Here is a 15,374-nt window from a genome sequence, read left to right as displayed (position 1 = left end):
CACTTAATGGCGGACTTGTCAAATATCTCAATCAAATGACCCGTCAGCTTTCAAAACCCTCGCACGGCCCTTCAGCAAGGGCTCGAGCGGAGATCCTGAGCGAACTCTGTCGGGACGGGGAGCAGCTTGACGTTTGTGTCGAGGCCCTGCTTAGAAATGTAGAACTAAAGCGTGGCGGCGCCCGGCGGCGGCCCCGGCGGCGGCCCCGGCGGCCTTACCTGTGATGATGACCTGGGCGTCGTAGGGCTCCATGTACCCGTCGTTCACCCCCGCTCGCTCGGCTTCTCTCTGTTTCTTCGTTTTCTCTCGGCGTCGAAGGGGTCTGCGTAGTCCTCCAGGATAATGAGCTGCGGGGAGGCAAAAGACCTGTCAGAGGTCACAGCTGAGCGTCGCCTGCAAGACGAGAGCAGAGGGACCAGCATGTGTGTGTGTGTGTTCTTATTCAGCTATATTTGTGAGGACCAGCTTGATTTTCTAAGAGCGAGGCCAAGTTTGCAAAGCGAGGACATTTTGGCCGGTCCCTCGCCTCTAGCAACTACTTTAGGGTTAGGGTTTGGGTTTAAGGTTAAGTTTAGAATTAGGATTAGGTTCAGGTGAGAGTTAAGGTAAGGCATGTAGTTCAGCGGCGGTCAAAGTTAGGGTTAGGGGTGAACGTAGTTAATGCCCAGACAGCAAAGAATCTTTGGCCCAAATATGGCCCACATCTGCAGCGATCTTACGGCCCGCAGTCGGCCTCGAATGACGGCGTTGACTCGGGGCGAGTGTGGCTGCCTCAACTCAGCCACACTTGGGCCACATTTGGGCCACGTCTGGCCCACACAACACTTGCTGTAACCACAGTCAGGCCCGGCTTATGACATTTGGGCCACGTCTGGCCCACACAACACTTGCCAGTGCCGTATCTGTGCCATAAGTACCAAAAGTGCCCCAGATTGGGCCCAAATGTGTCTGCTGTCTGGGTGAGGGTCCTCATAAGCATAGAAAAACAAAGTGGCATGGGTGTCCATGGCTGAATGACAAGTGATGAGGAAATACTCCTGCGAAGGGCCCGGCTCGTCGTGCGCGCCTGTCGGGTCTCGCTCAATGCATTGCAACTGTATTGTGTTGTGCTGAGAGGGCGGGGGACAGAAGGGGGGAGGCACTTTATTGCAAAAGGAGAGAAACAACCAAGAAAAGGGTAAACCGAGGAGCCCCGTGGAGAATAAGCTCGAGCTCAATATCATTGCAACAGAAATCAAAAGGTTAGCTTACAATTTGCCAGAAAGGCTGCATCCTGGTTCGGGTTTGACTCCCGATACCACATACAGCCCCTTGCCTAAATGACCGAAAACCCCAAATTATGTTCAACAGCACGAAGGCAGGTGTTGAGCTGATGATGGCGACAGAGGAAGAAGAGGATGCATGCAAGCATGGGAGTCAGCACAGTAACCCGGAGGACTCCACATGGTGCCGTCCAGCCAGTTTCAGGGCCCCCCCTACTCACCGTTGTGGTTTTGATGTCAGGCTTTCCTTTCTCGTCCCCGGGGACCTTCTGTCCACCCGTCCCGTTGACTTTCGGGGCCTTGTCGTGCTTCTCCAGCTTGATCATCCTGCTGATGTACCCTTGCGCCAAGCTCGAGGTCCTGGGTTGACGGTTCTCATCCGACGGGCCCGTCTCCAGCTTGGAGCTTTTTGCGACTTTTCCCGTGCGTGAGACTCTCCCAGACCGTGCCGCACGACCCGGTGCTGTTCCGACCCAGTTCGACGGCGGAGTTTTTCCGAGTCCTGCCCGTCAACAAGGCGCCCACCCCCCCGGCGCCGTCCTTACGCGCGTGCCCCTTCAGGCTGTCACGTGAGCACGCGGGTTTCGGCCGGGTTTGCGGGCCGGACTCGGAGGCCGAGCGGACCCGTTCGGCGCCGTTCTTCAGGCTGCCGGGGAAATCTCGGAACCACTTTGCCATGGCAGATTTTTTTTTTTTTTTAAACCCAAGCCCCGGCAGCCAAATAGCGCGCGGTGGTTCAAACCTGGACTCGCGCGCACCGCTGAGCCGCGCTCGCGTCGCGTTGGCTTCAGCTCGTGGCACAAATCCCCATCAGCCGGCTGCAAAACCCCTGACCCGGCTCGCTCTCGTAATTAGCTTCAACTGATTTCCCGAAGCCCGGAAAAAAAGACTTGAGCAGGGTTCTAACGTGTCTCAGACCTCATTGGACTGTGCCCCCCCCCTATTTCCCCCCCCCCCACCTGCGGGGGGAACTATCCCTGCAGTTTGAAGAGCAGCCTTTGCAGAGCGTACACCCGAAAGAACTGGAAGTTTTTCTTCGAGCTCGCTGGAGATCCCATTCCCGGAGTGTGAGGCGCGGCGCGGAGTCTGCTAACCGGGCGAACGCTGCGATGGAGAGTGAAGTTCTGCGCTCCGGGTGGGGTGGTGGGGGGTGGTGGGGTCTCCGGACCTCGGGGAGGGGCCGTGTGAGCAGGGCGGGTCGATCGGCTTCACATCACGTCGGGATCTCTTCCAAAGAGTCCCTTAAACCCCCCCGAGTGGCTGGTTTAACAGTAATCTGGCTTGATAGGATCCAACGCTGGATCCTCTTTTTTGGGGGGGGGGTACCCTTATAAGCCAGGAAGAAGCGCACTTTTGAGCGCATCGCTTTTAACTCGTGTGGTTCTGTCTGGGTCCAAATGACCCGTTTGAAATGGCAAACTACTACCCCACAAAGGGTGTTAATATGAGTTAATATTAGTAATAAGTGAGATAAGGGTAACACGTATGGGGTGTTTTTAGGTAAGTATTACAACTGCATCGCTATGAAATGCAAAGGTGGCTTGGGTCACTATGAACAATACATCCACTGCTAATTAGTGACCAGAACATGGGGATTAATTAGGGGTCTTCAGGTTGTACTTCCAGGTGAATTAAGAAAGACTGTCCCTTTAGCTGCGGCACCGAGGAACCGCTTCCAGTCAGTCTGACTGGGACACATTTGCAAGACGAGTGAGCGTACGCAGCCAAGGCCTAGGATTTGGGACTGCGGGGCTGTGGTTTCTGGCGCCATCTACTGACAGATCAGAGGAACTGGTTGAATTGAAAAAAAAAAATGTCACAACTTTTCTTCCTGAAATATTACAATCAAAATATTGCATATACATACATGAAGTCATTGTTTATATTTACATAGGGGAAAAAAAAACAGCAACCAAAATTCAACATAGAACAAAAAAAAATAAGAGAAAAAGACAAAAAAACAGCAAGCATATAGCCTGGCCGCCTAGCCAATTAGAAAAAAAAACAAAGTTTGTATACGCAAGACAAATAAACAATATTATAATACGAAATTATAGATTATTCAGAAAACAATATGATGGTGAAAAAATAGTTACATACATGTCAACAAGATCACCCCAAGTTTATGGGCTGTCAAGTGACCGCAGTTCCTTAACAGTTTTAAAGAGAGGACCCCATGTTGCATGAAGTCTGGCTGTTGAACCCTTCGTGACACATCTTATTTTCTCCACCTTAATAAAATACAAACTGTCCCTCAGCCTCCTAGAGAGAGATGGAGGAGGGATTGATTTCCACCCGTAATAAAATGATAAAAATTAAATTAGATTAAAATATAATACGGCCAGATTATATTCTAATTGTCGGAACCAAATTTGTACATTTTGTCGGGGGGGCGAAAAAAAAAAGCCAATAGAATAATCCATCCTTCATAAACGTTGTCGGCCCCACGAAAAGCCGCTTTCGCTTCATTGGCGATCGGCGTTGCAGCTCGACCAATTAACGACGCGGGCGCTATCCAATGTCCCGCCTACGGCGACGCCGGGAGCCAATCGCGGACGCCCCGCCCCGCCCCCCCTCGGCGGGAGTGGGGCGGGGGTCAGGGTGCGTCGGCGACAAAAGGTAACAGGTTGCGGTAAAGTCGCGCAATGAACGCTCCTAAGCGTTTAAAAGTTGCGGGTGAGTTGTTCCCGGTCCTCCGCGCGGCGGGTTCCGGTCGGTGTACGTCCCGTGTCTGGGCTGTCCGGCACGTCGGCTCGGTAAGAGCGGCCGAGGGAACCGAAAGAGGTCTTTGTTGCACCCCCGAAAAGGAGAGGTAGGTTGCGTCTCGGACATCAGACATAAACCAGACGGTTTAGCCGACCTGTCAGGGCTGCTCCCCCCCCCCCCCGGGGGGTCAGGACTTCATTTCGTTTGCCCCTTTTTATACAGTTTCTTCTGGAAAACGTTCAACTTTTATGGCACTTTAACTTTGGCTCCCCGGTTATTTGTAAAGTTGCGGGGTACGGGTCCGCCGGCATATTTTAGCCGGCTAGCTAGCTAACAAGTCAACGTTAGTGGTGGGGGTCCTGGTTAGCTTACTAAGGAGGGGGGGTACGACTTCCGGTTCATACGCGGGTTTTGAATCGGTACGGAGCAGGTGCGCGCACCCACACATGCGTCCCTCCGCTGGAAGAGCCGCCTGCTTGCGGGTCTTGATCGCTGCGCAGGTGGCGCCCAGGTTAGTTAGTTGGAGCTGATGACGCAGGGACTGAAGAATCCTGCCCCCCCCCCCAGATAATAGTTTTTTTTTGGCAACACTTTAGTATGGGGAATGTAGTCACCATTAATTAGGTGCTTATTAGCATGCACATTAACAACATTGGCTCTTAATTGGTCATTATTACGTACTCATTAATGCCTTATTCTGCATGGCCTTATTGTACAACCAGTAAGCCATTAACTATGAGTTTCCCCTCTATAACCTCAGAAGTATTGCTTATTAGTAGCACCATCTCAATATGCTTTGCTTAATTGGTCATTATTACGTACTCATTAATGCCTTATTCTGCATGGCCTTATTGGACAACCAGTAAGCCATTAACTATGAGTTTCCCCTCTATAACCTCAGAAGTATTGCTTATTAGTAGCACCATCTCAATATGCTTTGCTTAATTGGTCATTATTACGTACTCAATGCCTTATTCTGCATGGCCTTATTGTACAACCAGTAAGCCATTAACTATGAGTTTTCCCTCTATAACCTCAGAAGTATTGCTTATTAGTAGTATCATCTCAATATGCTTTGCTTAATTGGTCATTATTACGTACTCATTAATGCCTTATTCTGCATGGCCTTATTGTACAACCAGTAAGCCATTAACTATGAGTTTCCGCTCTATAACCTCAGAAGTATTGCTTATTAGTAGTACCATCTCAATATGCTTTGCTTAGTATGGACATTATAAGGTGGTGGTACCACAACAAGAGTTATCCTCCCTTACTAACACTTAATGAATATGGTCTGTTCTTACATAACAACACACAAAACTACAAGTGTTCATAGTGTTAAATTACTGTAAATTAAGTTTTTGTTACTTAGAATATGTTCCCCATACTAAAGTGACATCTTGATCATTACTAATTCACTAGTAATTAAGTTTTTTTTATGTTCCCCATACTAAAGTGTTACCCGTTTTTTTTGTTTTTTTTCAGGGAGGACATTTTCGTTATGGACTCAGAAATAATTTGCTAAGTCTGCCAACGCTGTTGAGGTTTAGGGCCATTTTCTTTATTTCTCTCTCTCTCTCTCTGCTTTTGTACACCAAATGGAATTGGCATAAGAAAAGGTTTGGCCGGTGGGCAGAGAAGACTGGGTCAGTCTGCACATGCGACCAGTTAAAGTACACAAAACAGTGTGTGTGTGTGTGTGTGTGCGTGCGTGCTGGGGGCAACGAGTATGTGGAATGTGGGAGAAAGGAAGGGTGCGTTTATGTGCTCCTAATCTTTTGCCATTTGTGTACTGTTTGGTAACACTGAAGTTCCTCTTTGTTATGCCAATGAGCTCCACTGGCGTTGCAGAGAGAAGTAAATGGCTGTTTGTTTGAGCGTGAAAGAGGAGCCGTGGCAAGTCCTGAACGAGAGATTGACTGCTGGAGAGAGGGAAATGACCTGGTTTAGGTCAGGAATGTAATGGAGAGGTAGAATGCTCTGAGGAAAGAACCGCAGTCCATTCAGAAAGGGCAGAGAAGGGAATGGCTGCGGCTATCGCTTACAAACAACTCGGTAAGTCAGTTTGCTCAGATCCAAACCACCGAGGCTAGAAATAGACCACATTAACTTCTACTTTGCACAGTTTTCAGCGTTGTGTCTTTTGGGCATAGATGTTTATTGATCTTTAGAGGCTGAGAGCAACGGTCAGAATAATACAAAAGTTAAAATTCTGGTAGGCTTGCATCTCTTTCATGTTTCACTATTAGTTTTGAACTAACCCGGAGATCACAGGAGCCGTGCTTCTGACTCGCCAAGCCGCGGACGCTGCTCATGTGAGTCTACACAGCACTGTTGTTTCATCACTCCGCCGCCTTCTGTAACCTCCTAATTACGTTTTCCATTCCACCTCGTACCCAAAGAGTGAGGTGAGCTAAATTCACTTTACTGTGGGAAGATTCGATATAAGGCCAGACAGAGACACGGGGCCAGTAATCATGGCCTATCAGCATAATGGGACAGACAACAGAGGAAATTCCCAAAACTCCAGCTTCACCGGTGCTGTGCAAGTTCTTAAAGGGAAACTATTCAGCCCTTACCAGGAAGTAAGGGCTGAAGTTTTTCATATTTGCAGTTTTCTCCAGTGACATCACTGGTGGACACTTTTCTGCACAATTTTGGCAGCGTTTCAGAGACACGGGTGACCGCTCAGTGTTTTGGTTGCTAACGGAGTTTTATCTCCACAACATATAACATCTGTTGAAAGTTGTGATTGTTCCCCCTTAAGGCACAGCCAAACTGATAAGACAAGAACCTGTTTAATATACCAGTTTCAGTATCGAGGGAGGATGATTGTTTTGGAGAACGATGGGAGATAAGGGAGAGAACTGACCTTGGGCATGGAAAGCGGTACAGAGAGGCTTGGCAGAAGAAGGATGCTCGGGGACAACAGCAACTTTATAAATGAAACAGACAGGCTTTATGTAGTGAGACAGACAGCATATGGATGGGAGGTAAAGAATGGCTGGGGGCAAAGTTTTGGCGTTCTCAGAATTTCTGCCCTCATTTTCTGCCCCACATCTTTTGGACAATAGGATGAGTTCCCCCCTCAACCCTGCCCTGTCAGGAGCTGAAACCTCTCACGTCCTCACAGGCACAGAGACACAGAAATCGAGAGGAAGGGTTTAAACTCTCAGAGAGATGTGTTAATAGATGAATCGAGAGCTAGAAAGCATGAAATGTTGTTGGAACGGTGGCTTGACCGGTGTCCCACCCTCCTGTTCTTAGTATCTTTTACTCCCTGCTCAGCTCTCCATGTCTCCTGCTGAGACAATCAATTTTCTAAAGGCCAGCCAGCTCACACATGGCTTATCCTGGATTGGCTAAAAAGCTCACACAACATAAGATGCCTTTTGTTTCAGGTTGGAAATGATAAAACCACCGTTCTAGTTTTGCGCTTGTCCTCACACGACATGTCCGCAGCGCCTCCTTGGCTGCGTGATGTTTTCTCTTGACCTGGGTCTGAAGAGAGTGGCCCGCAGGCTTCATGCACAGCTGCACAGATGCGTTGTGACAGGGTGCTTCCTCAAGGGCACCCATAGGGCGGCAAATCGACTAAGGGTCGCATGAATGTGCTGGAGACTCGCACACGCACACAAACTAAAAAACATACATATATCCTCAGTTGTCATTAGTGACATCTCACTTTATCGTCGGCCATCCCAGCTGCACCTGCTCTTGCGCAAAAATAGTCCTTTGCAGGAACAATTGGTCGGGGGTTTGCGTTCATTTCCGGCTTGAGTCAGTGCACTGTCATTGTTTAGGTTGTGCGTCTTGACTCACGTGGTTAGTTGTAGCTCATCGTGCCCTCCTTCCGAGTCCGACATGTGTTGTCGTTAAACACTCCCACTCATAAAGCCTCTCCCATGCTGTGTCAGTAGATAGGCTTGATGTAGGCCGCATCTGACCGCTTCCAGTGTCTCAGCGTCTGTGGAAATATTTCACCCTCTGTGTGTGTGTGTGTGTGTGTGTGTGTGTGTGTGTGTGTGTGTGTGTGTGTGTGTGTGTCTATTTGAGCATTACAGTGCAAGCTGAGTCGCTGTGCGTGGGGGCATAACTTGCTTTTTATGACATGCCGTACTGAATAAAGGAAGAGAAGCCTGGTTATTTGTTTTTTGGGGGATTTTTTTTACTCTACCTTTCTTTTCTCTCTCTCTCTCTCTCACCTTCGAGAGTGTAGGTGAGGGAGGGGTGTTGAGTGGAGAGGGCAGAGGGTGATGTTGCAGTTGAATGCTAATGGATCATAAGTGGGCTTTGTGAACCGTGCAGTGTAATGACCAGTGATGAGAGGCAACCCCGTGACGTTCAGCAGCTCCATCCAAGATCAGAGATAGACTGCCAAGCACCACGAGGATTGCTCAAGAAACATTGCCATGTACACGCTGATTTATAAAAGAAAAAGGATGGCCATGTCAGGGCGTCCAGGTGGTGTGGCGGTCTATTCCGTTGCCTACCAACACGGGGATCGCTGGTTCGAATCCCCATGTTGCCTCCGGCTTGATCAGGCATCCCTACAGACACAATGAGCTGTGTCTGCGGGTGGAGATATGGGTATGTGTGCTGGTCGCTGCACTAGCGCCGCTTCTGGTCGGTCGGGGTGCCTGTTCGGGGGGGAGCAGGAACTGGGGCGAATAGCGTGATCCTCCCACGTGCTACGTCCCCCTGGTGAAACTCCTCACTGTCAGGTGAAAAGAAGCGGCTGGCGACTCCACATGTATGGGAGGAGACATGTGGTAGTCTGCAGCCCTCCCCAGATCAGCAGAGGGGGTGGAGCAGTGACCGGGATGGCTCGGAAGAGTGGGGTTAATTGGCCAAGTACAACTGGGGAGAAAAAAAAGGGGGGGGGGTCCAAAAAAAAGAAAAGAAAAAGGATGGCCATGTCTTACCTCATAGCCTGACTCTCATTGGGATGACAAGTTGAACAGACTGGAAAAATAGTTTTAAAATGACTCATTGGGGTTCGAGTAGAGATACAGAAACAAGGCGGGACTTGTGAGTCAAGACAGGCCAGGAGAAGGGAGGTGGTAGAGACACGGTGGGGCGTTTCCGAAGCTGTATTTGTGTTTGCTTGATTTGTTGCGTATCGGGGGTTAATTTATTGTGTTGTTGCGGTTACTCGTGGATTCAGTTTTAATGCACACAGCAGTATTTCAAAGTGAACCAGAATTTCTCGGCAAAGGTCCTCATATGCGAGCAGGCTATTCCCTGGTTCACAACCTTTCTGCTGGAATTTGACCCCTCAGATCAAAACAGACAGTTTCGTTGCATATGTTAGCTACATATTCCCTGTTTGATAAACTGAAGGTAGAAAATGGAGCATCGGCACTTGCCGGATCAGTGGATCACAGTGGTTCTATGATCCTCTGGTTTAAAGGGGATCATAGAATGGGATCCCTGAGGTTCACGTAGGAGCAATTTCAGCGTGAATCAAGGAAGCTGCAAACATTGTTGTGCGGCTTCATTTTGGTCCGGCAGGGGCGAGAAGGTGCGCTCTTAAGAACAACTGCTGAGACATACCGTACCAATTCACGGCCAGGTGATCCCATGGGCTAATGCGTAGCAATGCTGTGAATTAGGACCAACCGCATTCCCACTTCAAAGGAACCATTCCAGAGTTTGCTTGGAAGTGTACCAAGACCACTTCTGTCGGTGGAACGGGCCTAATTGTTTTGGTCGCACCCAAGTGTGATTGTTGTGATCATGTATGACCAAACAAACCAAATCTAGGGAGGAGATGGTCAAGGGTTCGAATGAAATTCTCCGAAAAACTAGGTGCAAAAACACCCTTAGATTGGAAGAATCGGAGGGTTACAGCTAGTTAAGTCTCGCTAAGTAGTTTCTCCGGTAGGTAATAGTTGTCTGTATTAAAACAACAGGAGGTACTTTCGGATGAAAGAAAAATAAAATGTACCGAAAGCGGTTGGACAAGATGTAGTGCAAGGTATGGTTAATAGCCTGGTTCACTTCACAGCAAGAATGACAAGTTGAGAAAGTTAGGTGAGGTCTGTCCGTTCAAGGGGAAAGTGAGACCTGGGTGTGTGTTTTCAGGTTAATGACTAATGTGTACTGACTCCGTTGCACTGAGGGCAAAGTCCACACAAATGGCCAGGAGCTAGAAACAGAGTGGGACTGTTCACAAAGCTGGGTTTCTGAGTTTCTTCAAAGCAAGGCAGTGTAGACAGGTAAGGGTCTTATGACACTTTAAATGTTTAGGTTCTCTTGTCGAGGTTGGAGGAGCAATTTTAATCAACAGTTCACCTGATGTGATCGAGTTTTTCCAGTGTCTCACATTCGGGAGTAAAGCTCAGTGGAAACTTACGACTGCCGTTCACTTAAGCAAACACATATTTGGGTTTTTTTCTCCCTCTTCTTCTCACTCACTTTCCTTTGCTTGCAGCATGAGCACCCCCTCCTCGGGTCAGAGGACCCCAGTGGACTGTGGTGTCCAGATCCGCTTCATCAACGACCTCCATGACGCAGGGGGAGGAAATCCGGTGTCCCAGCCCAGGACCAAGACCCAAAACACCTCCTCCAAGTACGGGGTGGCAGTTAGGGTGCAGGGTATCGCTGGCCAGCCCTATGTGTTTCTTAAGGATGGAGGGGGGAAGGGCGACTCATATGGGGTCCAGCTCAGGACCCACTACCCCCCTAGCTACAGCAGCCTTCCCCGGAGGAGAGAGAGCACCGACTCAGGAGGACAGGTTAGAGATATGGCTGTGGGAGGAGGACAGGCAGGGCCACTGCGCAGGGCCCAGTCGCACGGCTCACTGCTGGATAGGGAGGATGGGGAGGCTGCAAGCGCTGGGGGTGAGGAGTTCCAGCTGCGTAGGCCGCCAGGGGATGGGAGGTCTGGTAGCTATGGTAACCTGGATGGAAGGATAGGACTAGTGGCGGAGAGAGAGCAAGCTCGCGGCATGGGTGTACAAGAGGTGGATGGGGAAAGGAACACCAGGGATAGGTCATATCAAGCAGGGCTGAACGGGTCGCTACCTGGGAGGATGCGGGGCAGTCAGTCATTCCCAGACCCTCCTCCCCCCCTCCAAACCGAAGAGATCCATTCCACTTACAGACAGAAACCTGTCAACAGACCGATAAGCAGGTTTGACGGTAATGATGATGGAACCCAACAAAGGGGGCGCTATCCAACACCAGAGGATCCCCGAGATGTGTCCCCTTTCCTTACTCCCAACCCCTGCTCCTCGCCACCTTCCTCTACCCACAGTAGCTTGGGCCGAAGCCAGCGCTCTGTCACTAAGGTTACGGGCCTCTCGACCAATCAGAGGGCTTCCCCAGGGAAATACGTTGCTGTGGAGACAGCGTCTGCCAATCAGAAAGAAACACGTGTAAGATAATGGGGTTTTTTTGTTTGTTTTTTTTCATTGGATGGGGTATTAAAATTTGTTTTCAGAGAATAAAGGGCAGGGCATTGAAACACAGCAAGAGCAGGACTCACTATGCTCTCTTTCTAAAGGTGACCCCTGACCTTTTGCTGGACCAGGGTCAAAATTCAGAGGTGAGCAGTAAAGAGGAGCAGGTCATGCAGACCATATACAGCATCCTGAGGGAAGGGTACGGACCTCCATCTTATTCCAAATTACTGAGATGCTCTGCACTAGTTTGATCCCCTAGGGGGTTTTATGCCGGCCTCCAATTTGTCACCTTAATTGACCTGTTTAAAGTTTGTTTTTGTTTTCACCTTCCCACAGCACGAGTGAGAGTGATGCCGCCATCAAGCACAAAGTCCGTGTCATCTTTCAGAACACGCAGAGCCTGCAGGTTTGTCTTTTTTATCTTTCTCTTTCTTTTTTTAAATCACCTATCTTGAAGGGAATAGATGCCATCCATCAGTGGCGTGGTTTTGGGTTTCCAAATCCCTTGGCAAAACCACTCACAGCTTCTGCCTCCCCATCGATAACTCTACTCTGTCCCCCTCCCCACACATTCACAACCTCGCAGTCATTTTTCGAAAGCAACCTGTCCTTTGAACACCATCACCAGAACTACCTTTTTCCACCTAAAAAATATTGCACGTCTCCGCCCATCACTCTCCTTCATTGCTGCCGAAAATTTGATCCATGCCTTCATCACATCCAGAATTGACTACCCCAACAGCATTCTCTGCGGCTCATCGTCCAAACTCCTAAACAAACTCTAGTACATCCATAACTCTGCTGCTCACCTGCTCACCCGCTCCCTTGACCACGTCACCCCTGTCCTCCAGAACCTCCACTGGCTCCCTGTCCCACATTGGATCCAATTCAAAGTCCGTCTCCTCCTCCTCCAATAACCAGGCTCCGTCCCACCTTGCCGACCTGCTCCGCTACCATACTCCTTCCCCGTAGCCTTCGCTCCTCTGATGCCAACCTCCTGTCTCCACCACATATGACCGAGCACCGGATCTATGGTGACCGAGCCTTCTGCATAGCTGCCCCCCCCCCAGCTCGGAACCCCCTCCTCAGGGACTGCACCGATCTGTCCACGTTCAAATTGTTAATCAAAACTCATCTTTTCAGAATTGCTTTTAATGTGCGATTAATGTTGTGTGTTATATATTTTCTGTGTGTTGCTTTTGTGTTCATTTCAGTTTATATAAAGTGTCTTTGAGTACCTTGAAAAGTACTCTATAAATAAAAAAATGTATTGTTTAAACTGCTCATGTCTCTTCTCTCTCTCCTCTCTCCCTCATCAGCCCAGACAGGACTCCAGGGAGGAGTGGTTGAGAGAGAAAAGGGAGCTGGAGAAAAAGGTGTCCGACCTACAGATTGCCCTGCAGGAGGAGAGGAGGGTGAGTAGACCATAAAGATGAGAGAAGGGTTAGTTGAGGACAGGAAATGTTTTTGTTTTTTTACACTGGTCGATGTGACAGTAGTTCAGGACCAGAGAACATCAGAATACTACTGATTCAAACCTAATAATGTGTTGTTGAAAGCTTCTGGGCACCTTTAAATACCTTTTGATGGCAAATATTTGTCAAAATTAGGGACGGTAGGGATCGACATTATTTTTCATTAATTGGCACAGACTGTAAGAGAGGAGAGGAGGTAGGAAATCATTTTGAGTGCGAGACCTTTCTGAGGCCTTGGGTGGTGCACTGCCACAGCCTGGACAAAGCTGACCAAATGACTGAATGGAACTGGCTGCCTCAAAAGGAGGTGGACATTCTAGAGCAAGATCTTATTACACAGACTTGTTCCAATACCACACACACACACACACGTGCACACACACATGTGCACACACACACGCACACACGCACAGATACACACACATCAGCTGAGTCCGTTGAGAATAGGAGCAGCTATCAACTGAAGAAAAAAACTGTTTTGTACATTGTAGCTATGACAGTCATCTGAGTGTTCTCCTTCTAACTGCAACATAATGGTCATTATGTTGTAATCTGATCAAGTGGGCCTTAGATTAATCCTCAGATTAACCCCTCAAGACCTCTGGCCTGGTCAGATGTTTTTCAAAGCACCCATATGCACACGCAAGGACTAATCTAACTTTAATAATGACTCATTATATGTCGATTTAAGGGAGTTGGGTAGGCTTGTCCTAACCCCAAATAATACCCTTTAAGAACTTAATCCCTATATATATATATAAATCCAGTGAGTCAAGTAAATTCTTTATGAGACAGTACAAGCCTGTTTCATGCCATAAACAATCATCAGCTGTCAATAAAGTTACGAGGGAAAACATACCATTTACTGCCTCGTCATGCACATCACGTGCACAATGCCCAATGAGAAAGGGAGAGGTGCCTACATTAAAAAGTTCAAAAACACGTGATTGCTAACGGTCCAGTGGGGGGGGGGGGTATTTGTCTATTGGCATGATTTATTTATAATTACAAAATAGGTGCTTACATCTATGTCTGCAACTGCTGGCCAGTTCATTCCTGTTATTCAATGTGGACATTTCTGGTTTGCAAATGATCAAATATTTTTCAGTTAGACATAGATTGCACATTTTTGAATATGCTTTGTTCTTTGAGAGGATTTTCCAGATGGTTGAATAATTAATGTTTCTGTCTGCCAATGCCCAAATATAATGGCTTAAAGATGTTACATCCTTATTTTTATATACTATATATATATATATATATATATATATATATATATATATATATATATATATATATAAAATCAGGAGTCTCCATTGACTATTATGTTCGTGGATGACACTGTGATCTGTAGTGAGAGTAGGGTGCAGGTTTAGGAGAGCCTTGAGAGGTGGAGGTATGCACTGGGGAGAAGAGGAATGAAAGTCAGTAGGAGCAAGACGGAATACATATGCGTGAATGAGAGGGAGGACAGTGGAATGATGAGGATGCAAGGAGTAGAGGTGATGAAGGTGGATGAGTTTAAATACTTGGGGTCAACTGTCCAAAGTAACGTGGAGTGCAGAAGAGAGGTGAAGAAGAGAGTGCAGGCAGGGTGGAATGGGGGAGAAGAGTGTCAGGAGTGATTTGTGACAGAAGGGTACCAGCAAAAGTTAAAGGGAAGGTTTACAAGATGGTTGTGAGACCAGCCATGTTATGTCGTTTGGAGACAGTGGCACTGATGAGAAGACAGGAGGTAGAGCTGGAGGTGGCAAAGTTGAAGATGCTAAGATTTTCACTGGGAGTGACGAAGAAGGTCAGGATTAGGAATGAGTATATTAGAGGGACAGCTCAGGTTGGATGGTTTGGAGACAAGGCAAGAGAGACAAGATTGAGATGGTTTGGACATATGTGGAGGAGAGATGCTGGGTATATTGGGAGAAGGATGCTGAATATGGAGCTGCCAGAGAAGAAGAAAAGAGGAAAGCCAAAGAGGAGGTTTATGGATGTGGTGAGGGAGGACATGCAGGTGGCTGGTGTGACAGAGGAAGATGCAGAGGACAAGAAGAGATGGAAACCGATGATCCTCTGTGGCGGGCCGTAACGGGAGCAGCCGAAAGTAGTAGATGTGTGTGTGTGTGTGTGTGTGTGTGTGTGTGTGTATGTGTGTGAGCTTGTTCTGACATTACCTGAAAGCATGTTCTTTACACCACCACAACCCAATTTTTTTGTAATGATTTTCATTCATATTTGGTCATGTGCAGGGCTCTGTTGGGAAGTCCAATCTGGCTCTGAAAGATGAGCTGGAGTCGTGTTTGGATGAGAACTTGCAGCTGCAAGAGATGCTCGAGAGGAAGAAGAAGGAACTACACCAGACACAGTTTGAGTGAGGACTCTAGAACACGCACGCACACACACATGTACATGCTCAAGCACATGTGGGAAATAAGCGGGGGGGGGCAGGGGTCATGCAGTAAAATCTTACCCAGTGCACAAGTCTTGATGATAAGGCTTGAGAGGGACAAATGACAAAACCTATTTCT

General features: G+C 48.2%; 2 protein-coding genes across 2 annotated transcripts in view; one reads left to right on the top strand and one right to left on the bottom strand.

Moving 5' to 3' along the window:
- Positions 1 to 2,402, bottom strand: part of she (Src homology 2 domain containing E) — an 11,532-nt gene extending 9,130 nt beyond the window's left edge. Inside the window, 4 exon segments of the mRNA XM_056286475.1 lie at positions 219 to 306; positions 309 to 347; positions 1,484 to 1,672; positions 1,674 to 2,402. Of these exon segments, the coding sequence (XP_056142450.1) occupies positions 219 to 306; positions 309 to 347; positions 1,484 to 1,672; positions 1,674 to 1,940 (583 nt within the window). The 5' untranslated portion in view covers positions 1,941 to 2,402.
- Positions 2,403 to 5,961: 3,559 nt separating this feature from the next.
- LOC130118090 (cingulin) overlaps positions 5,962 to 15,374 on the top strand; it is a 29,333-nt gene continuing 19,920 nt past the window's right edge. Inside the window, exons 1-6 of the mRNA XM_056286418.1 lie at positions 5,962 to 6,023; positions 10,405 to 11,350; positions 11,479 to 11,576; positions 11,714 to 11,783; positions 12,697 to 12,792; positions 15,096 to 15,217. Coding sequence (XP_056142393.1) covers positions 10,406 to 11,350; positions 11,479 to 11,576; positions 11,714 to 11,783; positions 12,697 to 12,792; positions 15,096 to 15,217 — 1,331 coding nt within the window. The 5' untranslated portion in view covers positions 5,962 to 6,023; position 10,405. The remainder of the gene's footprint in view (positions 6,024 to 10,404; positions 11,351 to 11,478; positions 11,577 to 11,713; positions 11,784 to 12,696; positions 12,793 to 15,095; positions 15,218 to 15,374) is intronic.

Source organism: Lampris incognitus, chromosome 9, assembly GCF_029633865.1.
Source record: "Lampris incognitus isolate fLamInc1 chromosome 9, fLamInc1.hap2, whole genome shotgun sequence".
NCBI classification, from domain to species: Eukaryota; Metazoa; Chordata; class Actinopteri; order Lampriformes; family Lampridae; genus Lampris; species Lampris incognitus.
The sequence above is the reverse complement of the archived record's forward strand: the minus strand, read 5'-3'. Positions and strand labels throughout refer to the sequence as shown.